Source organism: Martes martes (assembly GCF_963455335.1).
Source record: "Martes martes genome assembly, chromosome: 5".
In the NCBI taxonomy this organism is placed as follows: domain Eukaryota; kingdom Metazoa; phylum Chordata; class Mammalia; order Carnivora; family Mustelidae; genus Martes; species Martes martes.
In genome coordinates this window covers 133,176,388-133,193,057 of record NC_137892.1, presented here as the reverse complement: position 1 = coordinate 133,193,057, position 16,670 = coordinate 133,176,388, and the positions used below count along the sequence as shown (strand labels likewise).

The window sequence follows — 16,670 nt, the reverse complement described above, 5'->3', positions numbered from 1 at the left end:
ACTTCAGAATGCAAAATATTACCAGAAATAAGGTGGGCTATAATGACAGAGGTTAATTTGTCAAAAGAGCATAACAGTCTTAACTGTGTACTTAACTGTGTAACACAACCAATAATGGAACTCTAACATATACAAAGCAAAAGGTAATACAACTGAAAGTAGAAAATGCCAAATGCATAATTACAGATGAAGATTTCATTACTCCTTTCTCAATAACTGATAGGACATAGAAGACTTCAATGCTATCTACCTACTTGACCTGATTGAGTTATAGGACATTCTACCCAACAATAGCAGGATACATATTCTTTCCTAGTGCAGCTGCAACAATCACTAAGATAGACTATATTCTAGGCCATAAATAAATTTCAAACTTAAAAGGATGGAAACTACATAAAGTATGTTTTCTGACCTCAAGACAACTGAACTAGAAATTAACAAAGTTATGTGGAAAATCACCAAGTATCTGGAAGTGAAATGACATACTTCCAAATAACCAACAAGTCACAGAAAAAAATCACAAAGGGAGATGAGCAAATATTTTGAAGAACTGAAAATGAAAGCACAATATATAAAAATTTGTGGGATGTCACTAATACTGTGCATAGAGAGAAATTAACAGCATTACTTGCTTATATTAGAAAATAAGAAAGGTTTCAAACCAATGATCTAAGGCAGAAGCTGGCAAGCTTCTTTGTGCAGTGTTACATGGTAACTATTTTAGGCTTTGTAGTCCATACAGTCTCTGTTGAAATTACTCAACTCTGCTGTTGCAGCACAAAAGCAGCTACAGGTAATACACAAATGAATGGATGTGGCTATGTTCCAGTAAAACTTTATTTCAAAAAGAGGCAGTGGGCCACAGTCAGCACATGGGCCATATGTGTGGAGTCCGCTAGAACATCAGCTCCCAACTGCAGAGGATTTCATGTCTTTTGCTAACTGCTTCATCTTTAAGAGGCAAGAACAGTACACGGCCCTTAATAGATGCCTAATATTTGCTGAATTAACTAGTTTAATCCCCAGAACAGCATATGAGTTAAACAATATCATTTTATAAATGAGTATACCAAAATAAAATTATGTGCTATACCACCAGTAAGTGACAGAGCCAGTATTTAAGCCTAGGTCTAATCCCAAAATTCTGTACACTTTCCACTACATGACACTGAGATGGCAAACGTATTACTGAGTAACTATAAAAGCATAATACCACACATACATATTTTCTCCGCCATTTTCCTTACCTCCGGTTTGTAGAACAAGTATGTTAAATCCAGCTCTATATCTGTGTGTTTATATCTGTGCTTTAATCTTTATATTTCTGTATCTGTAACTGTGGATTTAATATTTAGACTATACTTTATGCAATTAAACCACTAGATTAAATCTTTTTTTAATTTTCTAACTTTTTCCCAACTTTGCTGAGATACTATTGACATCACATTGGTTAAATCTTGAACACAAACCTCCTTCATTGTACAAACAGAAGACTAGAGTTAGCTTTATTTTAAAAAGACACAACTAGAGGGGCGCCTGGGTGGCTCAGCGGGTTAAAGCCTCTGCCTTCGGCTCAGGTCATGGTCCCAGGGTCCTGGGATCAAGCCCCGCATCGGGCTCTCTGCTCAGCGGGGAGCCTGCTTCCTCCTATCGCTCTGCCTGCCTCTCTTCCTACTTGTGATCTCTCTATCAAATAAATAAATAAAATCTTAAAAAAAAAAAAAAAAGACACAACTAGAATACCAAACCAATTTTGTGCACTCATACATCTAGCATACATGACTACACCCACTTGTATTTTTTCTTTTAAAATGTACAAAGAAATTTTTAAAACGTGAAGGAAAAACAAACAAAATACATCCTGTTTTCCTTTGCCTTAAGACTCCCTTGTTTCAATTCTCCCCACGCAGAAGGGGCAAGCCCTTGGCTGTCGTGTTGCTCACATACAGCAGCCGTGGCTAGCCAGCCGCGGTTGCACGTTTTCTGTAGCTAGTTCCATCACTGCTCATACACATCTGCTTCCCCTCACAAGTCAATAATCTATGGCAGCTGTTTTCCAAAAATAGGCATTAGGAAAGCCAGAGCAGTTCTGAATGCAGATTCAAAGGGCTACACATCTGTCCACATTTTCATAGCTTGCCTGGGGTTTTACCGTCATCACAATAATCAGGGAACTTGAAGGAGCCAATGACTATTTGGTCACATTTTCTCTCTTTGGATGTTCAGGGCAGAATTTTTAAAACTCTGTGTACAGGAGACAAACACTGCATACTAAGAAGCTATGAAAGGATAAGACAAAGAGTATCCATACCATTTGCCTGCCTTAAAAGCACAATGTTTACTGTAATCTGACATCGTGGTAATTGATGAGGATACCATGATGCAGAGAAACTCAAGGCTTTACAGCCACTGAAAGATTATTCAACTGACTAAAAAGATAAATGAAAAATGATATAATAAAGCTGAACTTTTCAGCTTAACTGCCAGATCTTGCAATAAAAATATATCTGAATTTTAATAATCAACATAAATCTTTGGGACAAAGAGAAAGAGATTTCTCACTGAAACTTTATATAAAGAGGATAGGCTGTATCTTATCCATAACCAGTAAGAGCAAGAAATGTGCCCTCAAAGGGTTTAATTTTTGGTACTTGAATATGAACTCAGGATAAGCAGGTTGTACTAGCTACTTTAAAACAGTCTTGCTTACGCCAGTGTACTTTAAGGCAAATGTTTCCTCTCTAATGTTAAGCAACAGAGCACTGAAAAAGATAAAAATAGCCACTATTTATGGAACGCTTTTGGCGGCCACTTTTCATTTTCTTCTCAATTAATCCTAATAAAAACATGTACTCTGGATTGTATGATCTGTTAGGGAGAGAATTGAAATTCAAATTTATTACAAGCTAAAGCTCAGGGTCTTGATTCTTAACCTATTTTGCATTCGAAAGAGTCAAAATATCCACTGTGCATCACACATGAAGAATCCAGGGAGTGTTTATCAGTTATTAAAGGAACAAAAGAAAAGCTCATCAGAAATAACACTACCAGGGTGCCTGGGTGGCTCAGGTCCAAGGAAATCAAGCATCCAGCTCTTGGTTTCGGCTCAGGTCATGATCTCGGGGTTATGAAATTGAGCCCAGTGTTGGGCTCCAAGCTAACCATGGAGCCTGCTCAAGATTCTCTCTCTCCCTCTCCCTCTGCCCTTCCTCACACCCCCTTCTCAAGTTCTTTCTCTCTCAAAAAAAAAAAAAAAAAAAAGAAATGACACTACCAACTTCCACTACCAAAAGAATAGAACCAGACACAAGAACACTTTTTATGTTTAGTTTTTGTTTCTTCAGAGAACTTCAGAGTTCTCCATCACCATCCTACTAGGTCCAGTCATTTGGAAACACATGAGCTCTGAGAGTATTAAGAAAATTATAATGTAACAAACACTGATATTTTAGTTACTCACAGGAATCCCCACAGGATATGTAAAAAAGTGATACATGTTGAAAAATCTTTCCTACACAGGAATACAGAACATATACTCTGTAAGAGCTTCTAGCCTCCCTGTGCGCTAAACCATAATATAAACAAAACATATACTGACTTTTTAAAAATGCCCACATTCCCCGAAGGCAAAAACGTGTTGAACATGTTTCTGCTCCATACTAATGACCACTGTGCAAACTGATTTCAAAACTTGTTAACAGTCCAGAGAAACAGACATATTTAAAACTCAATTGTTAGGGTGGTGGGGATATGGGCATTGGGGAGGGTGTGTGCTATGATGAGTGCTGTGAAATGTGTAAACCTGGTGATTCACAGACCTATACCCCTGGGGATAAAAATACATTATATGTTTATTTAAAAATTTAAAAATTAAAAAATAAATAAAAATTTAAAAATAAAAAAATAAATAAAAATAGAACTAGATTGTTTATGTTCATAGTAACTAATTCTATTCCCTTCTCTGCCAGGTACCCCCAATTTTCATTCTTAAGTTGTCAAATAATAATAAGCCATTTATTTAGCTTATACTCTATGTCAAGCTCATATACATCATATGTAAAGTGATATGTACTTTGTATACATTGTATCATTTATTCCTTTATATAATCCTATCATAAAGTAGGTAGTATTCTATCATTCCCATTATACAGATGAAGAAAAGTAGGCAACTGCCTCATTTACACTGCTAGCAAGGCACAAAAATTGGGTTTCAACCTACATCTGTCTCATTACAGGGCCCTTGCTCTTACCCACCAAGCTATGAGAGCCAGACAGGACACCTGAAATCATCTAGTCTCAAATCCTCATTTTATAGTTTGGGATGCTTTAACTAGAAGAGTTTAAGTGACATGTTCAAGGTCACACTTTGATTACTGGGTAGAGTCAGGGCTAGAACCCAGGGCTTATATTTTTAACTCCTTTTACTCCATATGGCCTTTTTTTAAAATTTGAAAATAGAAATATATTCTGATTCTCTACACAAATAAGTATTCTCATAAATTGTCAATCTGATTCACTGTACAACATTCAGGAGATCCTTCCTCTGAAGCCTTCAAAGGCTGCCAACTCTTATAACCATGGCTGATTTAGAATGATAAATATTTTTAAACTAAAATAACAACATATTCCATGATCTGCTAAGGGTTCTTACTATTAATGGTTCAGTGATATTTCTCCCTTATATTTTTTTTCATTATTATCATTTTAAGTAAACTCCATCCCTAATGTGGGGCTTGAACTCATGACCCCAAGATCAAGAGCAGCATGCTCTACCGACTGAGCCAGCCAGTAGCCAGATAGGCTATATCCCATACTAATTAAATTGGAAATTCTGGGAGTGGGACCCAGCTGTCAATATTTTTTAAAACTGTCATGTGATTCTAATATGCAAGGAAGTTTGAGAACCAGGGCTTTAATAATTATTCAAAGTTTAAAATAATATTTCATGGTATATTAGATCAAAAGAGCTCTCTAACACTGTCATCAACTATATTAATCCACCTTCCTCAAAAAATTACTAGAGAAGAAAAATCTAAGAGATTTCAGAAAAACTTTCAAATCATAGAACATCAGCATCAGTTACTTAAACTGCTTTTAGCTGACGGTACAGAAAATTACACAGAAACCCTTAAGTATACACATAGAAAGAGTAACATGAGCCACCAGCCAAAATGAGCTCATACTCATGGACATGCATTATTTCTTATTTCCATACGCATATCACAAAGCAACAACCTGGAACGTAACAAACCACACTCATAAATTAAGTCAACTGATTACAGTCCTTTTTCCAAAGCTGATTCTAAGTGGTTTTCCCTTGATTTAAGCCATTAGTAAATGAAAACTGCATTTTACAAGCATGTTTAAACATCACAAGTTCTGTATTCCCTAACAGAAGACAATGTGATTGATTACTTATGAGGTCACATGACCAACCAATCAAGAGAGGTCTTTAACCACCATGAATAAGAAAATAGAGCATCAACACAAAATTAATGAACTTGTTAATTGTTCTTTCTGGTTATAAAAACTTAGCTATAACAAATACTGGTATTCCTTATTTTTATCAGAATTAACCCATTTATTTTTCATCTTCCCCAGTTCTCTGTTCCTTAAGGAAAATTATGTTTTGGCCCTGATCCCACCTTTTTAGTTCCAAACACACAGTAAACAAGTAAAGCCAAATAGTACTCAGTAGCTGTTTTACCAAAATTTGACTAAAATATTAAATATTATTAAAGTATTTCCTTATTTTCATAATAATTATGCTGCATTCTCATAGCAATTCAACAAGATTTTTCTTAAAAAATAATTATGGTGACCCAAGCATAATTCAGAAGAAAAATGTCTACTTACAGGTATCATCCAGTTAGCCAGGTCACCGTATTTGGAAACCTGCATTGCTCCTAGCATTGTTAGGTTGACATGTCCCCTGAGAGAGAAAAAGGAAATATAAAGCAAATTTCACAAGCTTTGTGTCCCATTTGCTTGAAATTGCCACCAATTAAAATAATTCTATACCCTCCAAAATAAATTTGCTTTCTCCCACCCAACCCGGGATCTTCCAAATCAATCAGCTCAAGCTGATGTAGAGAAATAACCATTAAGAGTTCTTTAAAAAAAAAATTATAGCCTATATTGTCTCCAAAAACAAATTAAAAACAGGTGTATACAGTGAGTTTGTTTCCTTTGGTGAGGGGTAATGTGGCTTGATTTGAAGGTAAACGCTAACTAGAAAATGAAAACACAGTTTTGTAGAAATGTTAGGATCCTCAGAAAGAACTTTAAAAATGTTAACTTCAGTATTCTCAGCACATAGATAAATACTCCATTTGGGGGGTTCTTTTAATAACAGTGAGCTCAATGTTCCAAATCCCAACGCTCAATGTGAATAATTTCCTATCTTGGTGCAGCTGAATGAGCCCATGACCATTTTCTGGCTGGGAGATGTGGCTACGTTTCGGAGCCCTGCTAACACGTTCAGGGGATGACTCAGTTCATTCCGTGCCATTTGAAACATGGGGGCTCCGTGGTTACATACCCTCTAATCATCGCAAATGATTCATCGCTGGAGAAGTAAGACGCTCCTGGAAGAACAGTAACTGTTTCCTTGCCTAAACACACATACATAAGAAAGGAAGCAAAGGGAAGAAAAAGCTATTAGATTTCTAAGAGTGGAAATCATGCAGAGAAAGGTCTATACCTTCTCTGTTTCCTAAAGAACTAAGGTCCCTTTAACCAGACTGCTGTGGCAATGTGGCTGTGGGGTACAGTGGGAACTGTTGCCCTGTGAAGAGGAGTATTTAGTGGCATTATATCAGTGGCATTGTTCAGATTTGACCCTGCATGGGTCAAAGAAAGCAGACCAACTTTTAATTTTATTGTTGTTTTTGAAATTCTCTACAGACAAAGCACTCCCCCCACCCCCGTCACCTCTAACCATTCCCACCCCTCCCCAGCCCCACTCCCTCCACAAGCCCCTGCTAAATGCTGATGAGAGTGAGGGAAAAGGAACCCCTGGAAAGCACCTGTCAGAATTCAGTGCTACTGTAAGTCACTGGAGCAAGGAGACCGTGGAACAAGCAGGAAGAAATGCAACTTCGAAGGAATGACACAGAAGATGCTCCTCAGATGTTTCTTAAAAATCAAGAAATGATCTAGAAAGCAAGTTGCCCCCTGATTTCATAATATCATTAGGCCTGAACCTCTTCTTTTAATCTCTCTCTCTCTGCCTCATATTTCCTTTCTTGCTCATGTTTGCTAAAATCATAGGACTTTGATGAGATCAAGGAGTAACATCCTAATACTGGTTCACATAGCTAATGGTAACTTCCAAGAGGTCCCCTTGGAAAGACCTCTTCCAAAACTTATACCTCATAATAAAAAGTTCAGAGCTGGAAAGATCTCCAAGATCACGCAGTCCCCACACAACCAATCCTACCACCTAACTTGTATATTTCAGCTGTTTTTTTGTTGTTTTTCTTTTTGTGATCCATTTCCTGTGTGTACAGTGCCCAGGAGGAGGCTTCTAGTCTTAACCAGAAAAGTGCCCACATGCCACTCTGCCAAACAGAAGCCAACTGTATGAGAACACCCCATGCATTATCCCAGTGTAATAAAGCAGTGAAATGGAAAGGGAAGAAAAGTTATGATTCCAGGGCTGGAACAAAGAAAAGCCGAACCAGAGTGGTCAGATTATGCCCAGGTGTGCAACACAGCTGTACCCTCAGCTTCTCAAGCCTTGCCTGAAAGCTAAATTCTCTATCAATATCCCTCTCCACTGGAGCTCAACTAGAGAGAAAGAGGCTATTTATATCATGCTGAAATATTTATTCCCCAAAGGAGTTGGATTCTAAACAGGGGAAACATTTTCACATCTTCCAAAGTACTATAAAGATGAAAGGTCTGGAAAATACTTTCTGGTGTGGTCAGTAGGGGCTTTTAGGTAGCACATAAGATTTGGAGGATTAAATGAAATATTGCATGCAAAGTCCTTACTACAGCACCAGGCACAGAGAACAGACTCCATAGACAAGCTTTTACTATTGCCATTTTTTTTTATCCCTCACTCCAAACCTACTTATAAAAGAGACAGTGCCATTGCCCCTCTAGGGATAAATGCTACAGGACCCAGCCACTGTCTCATACAGCAGAGCTAAAAGCCAGCCTGGGAGCTCTAGGTTTCAGGACAGGCATAATACAATTAAACTTGATTCTTTTTTTTTCTTTAAGATTTTATTTATTTATTTGAGAGAGAGAGAGACAGTGACAGAGATAGTGAGAGAGAGCACAGGTGGGGAGGATAAGGGGAAGCAGGCTCCCCACTGAGCAGGGAGCCCGACATGGGGCTCCATCCCACGACCGTGGGATCATGACCTGAGCTGAAGGCACATGCTTAACTGACTGAGCCACCCAGGTGCCCCTAAACTTCATCCTAACACTACTTCCATATCCAGCAAATCCGGTTCCTCACTGGTCCTGTGAGGCGGAAAAGCAAGGACCAAGAATGTAGGGACAAAAAAGCAGAGAAACATAAAAATTTCAATTCTTTGTTCTCCATGTGCTAAATCACAATGACTTCTAAAGGGCAAACTCTACCAGCTGACAGTACATAGAAGGCATTATTTACCAGACACAGGAAACTTGGAGATCAGTGCGAGGTTCTGGCTCTCCCCATGTGATTTATGGAGCATAGTTTTAAGAGCCCAGAAAACAACTCTCATAAAAAATAGTTATTGTCAGGCACCTGCTAATACATTCTGGTGTGTTATAAATTACATTCTCTGGAAGCCAAGTTAGTTGTTAGTATTTTTAAATATCCAATGTCTAAATAAAAATAGATATTCTAAAGTTGAATCCATGTTTTTCAAATATGATGCCCAAATCTGGTCAAGAAATAACTAATTAACATACAATCAATATCTTCAAGAAAAAGAACTTTCTTATTTGACTATTCCTGATTGATTTCTGTTTCCTCCAGTTTTTCTCTGCATGTGTCTAGATCCTTTCATGATATTTGGGCAAACATGGTTATTCAATTTCATAGCTACCGAGTCCTTTGGCTCATGATTTAACATGTAGTTTACTCAACATCAAGTAAACGGCTGCTATGTTCCTTAAACAGTGTTACAGACCAAACACAGATGCCCTAAACTAATGGTTCTCAAACTTTAACACCCCTCAGAATTACATGGAGGGCAGATCTCTGAGCTAAATTCCCAGAGTTTGGAATTCAGTGGGCTTGTGATGGGGCCTGAGAATCTCTATTTCTAATAGGTCCCTGGTGATGGTGACACTGTTGCTATAGCACACTTCAGAGAACCACTGCCCGAAGGAAAAGGAATATGCTATTCAGCTAGAGAGATAAATATACATGAATAATTACAAGGCAAGATGAGAGACACTAGATGTGTTATAGGTTCAAAGGAGGGGGCATTTCTGAACCATGGAAGGATCAAATGAACTGGAGCTTTTTTTTTTTTTTTTAAACTTATTTGACAGAGAGAAATCACAACCAGGCAGAGAGGCAGGCAGAGAGAGAGGAGGAAACAGGCTCTCCGCGGAGCAGAGAGCCCGATGCAGGGCTCGATCCCAGGACCCTGAGATCATGACCCGAGCCGAAGGCAGAGGCTTTAACCCACTGAGCCACCCAGGCGCCCCCTGAACTGGAGCTTTTAAGAATGCGTATAACACATTTCAATAGGAAATTACTGATAAGGAGATGGGGATGCAAAAAGAAGGGGAAAGAAAAAAACTCTGGTGATAGGCACAGAAAGAGCAAAGGTATGGAGGAAGGAAGGTTGAGTCATGATCAGAACAGATCCAGGAGTCCAGGATGGGCAAACACAGGAGTCCTTGAAGGGTGTAGCGAAGATAAAGCTGGAAAGGGCAGGTACAACTATCAGATAGGTCCTGAATGCTGTACTCTTTTGTGCCTTAGCCTGCAGGCCTGCGATTCTTCAGCTGTGGCACAAAGGCCTCCAGAGAAGGCATTATTGACATTTGAAGCTGGATAACTCTTTGAGGGGGGGCTGTTTCGGTTATTATAGCATAATTAACAGCAGCCCTGACCTCTACCGACTACTTGTTGATAACACCGGCAATCAAAAATGCCTCCGGCCATTGTCAAATATCCCCACTTGCTTACTAAGAACCACTCACTGCCCTGGAGGCACATGGCAGGGGCCAGGGATATTTATGAGACATGAGATTAACATGGTGGTTCTTTCTAAGGCAGTTTTTTTTCTTCCCTAAGGCAGTTTTAATCAAAGGTAAGTCATTTAAAACACTGTATATTAAAAGAAAACAATTAAGAAATGAGAAGAATGCAAAATGTACATTAATAGGAAAGCTAAAATGTGAGACCCATTGGAAATTTCATACTTGCATCAGAATAATGCAAATCTTAACAGAACCTCTGAAATGTTGCTGTAAGCATGGCCCTCTCCACCTTTTTAAAACTTAGGGTAGCAGTTGGTATAGCTCCAATGTGTAGAGAAACAGGCCAGGAAACACTGTGTGAGTCCAGTCCCTAGCAATGGGATCCTGGGGACATCACATCACTACTCTGGGCTTCAGTTTCCCAATCTGTACAGTTAAGTTTTCACGTGAGACTCAAATGGTATATAAGTATGAAAAAATATACTGCAAACAAAATGGTACTGTAAGGTGGGGTCATTCACTTTTTCATAACCTTGAGGTTATTATTTAGAAGGGGCTGATATTCCAGGTAACTTCCAAATTTGGGGAGTCGAGGAGATCACCAATATGCATTCTGGGCTCTTTAGCTCAAAGTATTTCCTCCCTAATTTAGATATCTCCAAAGTCAAAAGTAACATAAATCCTAAGCAGAACTTTGATGAAAGAGTTAAAATATTAATAAGCTGATCTGCAACTTGGCTTCCAAAAAGCAATGAATTATTGTTTTATAAAGCAGTCTAAGACTACACATGGTACTTCAGGAGTTAAAATATAAAACTAGTGGCTTCAGGGGTGCCTGGGTGGTTCAGTGGGTTAAAGCCTCTGCCTTCAGCTCAGGTCATGATCCCAGGGTCCTGAGATGGAGTCTCACATTGGGCTCTCTGCTCAGCAGGGAGCCTGCTTCCTCTTTTCTCTCTCTGGCTGCCTCTCTGCCTACTTGTGATCTCTGTCTGTCAAATAAATAAAAAAACAAAACAAAACAACAACAACAAAAAACTAGTGGCTTCATTATGATTGAGCTACTTTTAAGCTCATGGAATCAAAAATGCCTACTGTCCAATAATCATTGAAAAGACTAACTACTTTTCCAAGGAAAGTGGGTTTTATGAACTCAGGCCTAAAATGTGGAAAATGGAGTTATTCATTTTGCAAATAACTCACTAACATCATAAATTAATTAAACCAAGCAGCAAATATTTTCACAGATCAATGAGCTATTGCTAAAGGGTACAGTACAATTAAATTACAGCCTTAGTTAAATGTCATTTCTTTATCACAGTGGGCCTTTCAGGGTTGAGTCGTGTTAGCTAATTCAACTATTCAACCAGAAGCGGTTTTACTTCCAAAAATTCTAAGTATCAAACATCAATTCTGCTTGGCAGCTGGCCTTTATGTTCAGCTAATATTGCTGCTCTTCTGAGATTTACATGTACTATTTTTGAATATGAAGTAAGAATAATACTTTTGTGGGGGTAGACTGAATTCAAGAGTAAAAGAAGGGTAAAGAAAATCACACTAGAGTATAAAAATCAGCTTCTTGTGAGCAGCCCCAATGTAAGAATAACCTTCAGCCCCAGAAAGTGGGAGTGTTGCCTCAAGCATGGGCGGTAACAATGGCCAAAGGGTCCAGCCTGTTTTTTTCTCCTCTAGGCTGCTACAAGCAATTCTATGTCACAGTCAAATAAAAGGCTTATAATAAAAGGCAAAGCATATAAATGTGGGAATAAAGAAGACAGGCTAGAGTGCCAGTTCAAAAATCCCTATTACTCACATCACTGGGTTATACTTAGGGGCAGAGTACATCTCTAAATACCCCAGAATCTCTGAAGGATGCTCTTCTCCAGTGATGACTGGGGGACAGTAAGTATTGCTCAGAACAAAAACACCAGTGTGCCAATCTTTTCTTCTTGTCTCTACGTATCACTTGTCATCCTTCTCATCACCAAGAAGGCAGACGTATTTCAGCCTGGGATTGGCCAATGGAAGGTGCAAGAAGAAGATTGAGCAGAGAAGACCCCCACCCCTCATCCAGGTTTCTGCAAGATGGCTGCATTCCTCTACCAAAGGCCATAGATCTGATTAGGTGGCCCTCTCCCACGGCTGTCCCTTAAGACCTCAGGGTGATAATAACTCCCTGTGGTGCTTCACCATCCTATTCTGGTTTCCCTCAATCTTGGTCATACCCTTGTAAATGGTCCTTTCCTTTAATTCTCCTCATTACCCCATCTGAGGAGTGCCCTCATGTATAGCCGGGACCCTCACTGATTGACCCATCAAAGCTCTTGCCATTATATGCAGCCCCACCTGCAATTTCTCTATTATCTTACTTTTCCCTAAGTAAGAGATGATCTCCGAAGAGCAAGCCAGGCAAAGATGAGACTAAGAAGGCTTCTCTCCCCTCCTCAGTGAAAAACACAATGGAGCACTCTCTAGGAAAAGACAATCAAGACAATCAAGCCCAACTCCTTTCTCTTATTTGGCAGAGAACTAAATTAATAGCCAAGTAAAACATTGGAAAAACACGTGAGGGAGTTTACCTGCATTGATTAGATCTGCATCAACTTCATTTTGTAGTGGATATGGACCCTGTCAAAGCACACACTGAGTTAGTAAAAGAAGTTTCTCACTGAATCACACACTAAAATCATAATATAAATAACTTCTCTAAAAACCCTGGGATAGTACTATCAAAAGACTTGAGGTGAACCTTCTAAAAATAATTCCAGTATGTTCATGGCTATTTCTCATATTGATTAGTCTTTCCCACACTAATAACTGTGATAAACAAAAAATTATTTCCTAGAAATTACCAAGTTTGAAAAGAAATATTAAGCTATTAGAAATACAGGTCACTAAAACCAAAAGTAATTATTTAGTGCCTACGATGCAGTCAGTGTTACTCGTAACTCTTCCTGGTAGCATCCATGACTACAAACAAAATGGCTGCCTTATTTGACTAGAGGGATGCAGAGAGGCAAATTTTCATCATTTTGGTATGCAGCACCTAAAGGCTCAAATTTGGAGTCCTAACCTTATTTCTCACAACACCTAAGTTTTGAAGCCTTTATTTTCCCTTTGCCTGGTTACTCTCAGTTTTGCTTTTTAGTTTTGTACATATTTTTACAAGGCATCTCTATATTACTTGAATGGGGTGAGTTGTTTCATAACATAACATATAGTAACAAAACAGGAGGAAATGGAAAAAGGGGTGGGAGGCATAAGAGAGAACCAAGAGTGAGGAAATCTGAGCTGGGAAATTCTAACATGCTTTCAAAATGAGGGACCAAACATGTATTGTTTAAATAAACTGAAGTGGCAACTAGTATTTTAGGACTATGTAAATTTTCCCTTTAAACACTGACCATGGATAAGATATATCAACTCATTTCCCTTGTCTTCTAAATGAGGGAACTGGTCCCTCTATGGCTGCAACATGAATCTTTTATCCGGACTCATGTCAGTTTTGTGCATCTGAAGATGGTCATGATTACCACCTCAATCAGTATCAACTATATGATCCTGATCATTATTTATGTTTTAAAGACTAGATATACCTTTCCATATACACAATTTTTATTGCATGAACAGTTAAGATCTACTCAGAACAACAGGAGATTAGAAATCCTATAAACTGGCCAAACTATAAATAATCTCTGCCATAGTTAACATTACATAAAAAATGTCATCCAGGAAGCAAAAGTACTTATTATTATTATAGTACTGAGTAAAAAGTATATCAAAATTCTGTGAGAATGCTGAGCTCATCAGGAAGGTCAGTCTTGAGGAAGAGAAAAATTCTTTCCTTTTGAACAACATGGCCTCAAAACGAGAATTAGGTAAGAAGGACTTTTTAAATTAATTGTTTGTCAAAACATGTCCCTATTCCTCAAGTAAAAACCTTACTTTTCCGTTTCTCATTCAGAGTCTTACAGATCATTGTTTACTACAGAATTCTTTATGACCTTCACTACCTTGTCCAACCACACAAAAGTTAAGAAAGTTAATCTGAATAGGACACTGTGAGGTCTCTCTGAAGCAGGCACACCAGGGAAGACACTGACAAGATGGCACAGGATGAACAGTCAGAAAGCCCAGATAGTCAGGAATCTACCTTAAAAATAAGGCTGGGAACTTTAAGCTAACAGCTCTCAGAAGATTTCACTGTATGGACTATCTCGTTTTCTATTGAGACTGGATAAATAAAACATTAATTTCTGTCTTACCAAACCCAGGATTCCATTTTCACTTTGCAGATGAACTGTGATATTTGGGCTGATAAAGTTGCTGGCCAGAAGTGGGATTCCTATGCCCAAATTAGCTGGGGAAAAAAGATGTTAAGGTCCACCGTATAAAAGGTATAAAGATTATGCCATAAATCTGCCACATATAGAAGTCTGAACTTCTGATCTTTAAAGGCACTTGCTCTGAATGTAATCACTGAATATATTCTCCCATCACTCTCCAGGCACTATTTTGTAATCTTTTTAAAAAACAAAATCCCTAATTTCAATAACATTAATAGGCTTTCCTGTAAAGGTATCAAAGTGGTGGATTCAGAGGTCATTTTTATTGTAAGACATTTTACTTTCATTAATGTGCTCAGCAAATTTGAACTGGTATATTATGACTTATTATGACTGAGACATTATTAAACAAGGCTTGACCTTTGTTTAAAAGTAATTTTCACTATTCAAAACTCCAACTAAAAATAACAATGATTTAGTATTCTCAAAAGGGGTATCATTTTTAAATTAAAATGGAAGTTTTCTGACAATACCAAAATGTCTGTCTAAAACCGCAATGATTCCTTTGGGTCACTGAGATAACGTTCATCATTAACTGAATCTTCTCTAAGATATAAAGAAGATGGAGGAGGTGGCTAAGTTTCAGTGAGTATAACTGAGACCATATAAAAAGTAGCTGAGCTAAGGCATCACAGAGCTGAGAGTTGTTGTTTTTTTTAAATTTAATTAATTTTTTCAGTATTCCAAGATTCATTGTTTATGCACCACACCCAGTGCTCCATACAATACGTGCCCTCCTTAATACCCAACATCAGGCTCACCCAACCCCCACCCTTTTCCCCTCCCAAACCCTCAGTTTGTTTCTCAGAGTCCAGAGTCTCTCATGCTTCGTCTCCCCCTCCGATTTCCCCCAACTCACTTCTCCTCTCCATCTCCCAATGTCCTCCGTGTTACTCCTTATGCTCCACAAGTAAGTGAAACCATATGACAATTGACTCTCTTTGCTTGACTTATTTCACTCAGCATAATCTCCTCCAGTCCCATCCATGTTTGATACAAAAGTTGGGTATTCACTCTTTTCTGATGGAGGCATTCCTCAAATGATCAAAACTGGGTCCTGATTTGTCTATAATGGTGTAGATTTAAACTTGCCTCTCAACACAAACAGGCTGATCAGATCAGAGATACCCACACTGCCTGAAACTGCTGCCCATTCTGTCCACGACAACCACAGACTGCAGAACTGGCCTTAGAATTAGAACAAAGAATCATGGCACTCTGATGAGATTCCAGGAACAGTGAGATCTTTGTGAATCAGAGCCAGAAAAAATAAGGTTTGTATGTGCTGCAATATTATAGACTCTGAAGGCTAGCAAGATGTCAATGAACCAAGACACTGCTTGTAGACACAGTAATTCTAAGCAGCTCTGACAATAGCTCCTTGGTTCATTTCTTACCAGATCACAATCTAGTTCAGTGTTGTTTGTACTTCATTTCTCGCAGTGATATACAGATCACACTGAGATATTAATTTCATTATGAGCAAGTATTTTCAGATAAGGGCAATCCCAATGACAAGCTTCTTACCTGAATTCTTCCATCATATCCTGTAATTTTTTCAGTTATCCAATGATTTTTAGTAGGTCAAATATGCCAGGGATAAAGAAGTCTGGGTAATCTGGGTTGAAAAAAAGTGGGTGGAATGGAAACACCATTTATATGAACTAACTTGCAAATATTTTTCATAGGCAATATAATAACAGCAAATAAAGAACACCTAGAAGCCATTATTATCTAAAATGAGTGGTATCATACAGTCAGTGTTTAAATGTCAGTGGGAAAACAACTGACTGGTGGTCATTAGAAAACCCAGGGCCTAGCTTTTACCTGCTCAGTTAACTTGGTTGATGCTCTATCTTGCTGATATCGGAGGTAAAGAGAGGTGCTATTATATTTTCCTCCCCTATGTGAATTCTCACTATAACACAAGATATAAACTGGAAAAAAAAGAAAAATGAGGTGGTGGAAGTAAAAATAAAGTAGAAACAGAGAGTTTCCCCAGTCAGGATCATCTGAAAGAGGATATTCATGGTTGGGGGAAGCTCGCAGAATGAAGACACTTGTCATGTTTCTAGATTCTCTTTTAGGAACTTTAAGTATGCCTTTAGGCCTTTAAGTATGGCTTTCATGTATTACTACTCAACAAGTATTTATTTTATCAAACAC

General features: G+C 38.3%; 1 protein-coding gene across 3 annotated transcripts in view; it reads right to left on the bottom strand.

The window, feature by feature from the left end:
* OXCT1 (3-oxoacid CoA-transferase 1) overlaps positions 1–16,670 on the bottom strand; it is a gene marked incomplete at its 3' end in the record, with an annotated part of 125,471 nt that overhangs the window by 46,910 nt on the left and 61,891 nt on the right. For all 3 annotated transcript variants that reach the window (XM_080803960.1, XM_080803959.1, XM_080803961.1), the window contains exons 10-13: positions 14,424–14,518; positions 12,738–12,786; positions 6,542–6,614; positions 5,857–5,932 (exon numbers count right to left, since the gene is read on the bottom strand). In XM_080803960.1, coding sequence (XP_080660086.1) covers positions 5,857–5,932; positions 6,542–6,614; positions 12,738–12,786; positions 14,424–14,518 — 293 coding nt within the window. The remainder of the gene's footprint in view (positions 1–5,856; positions 5,933–6,541; positions 6,615–12,737; positions 12,787–14,423; positions 14,519–16,670) is intronic.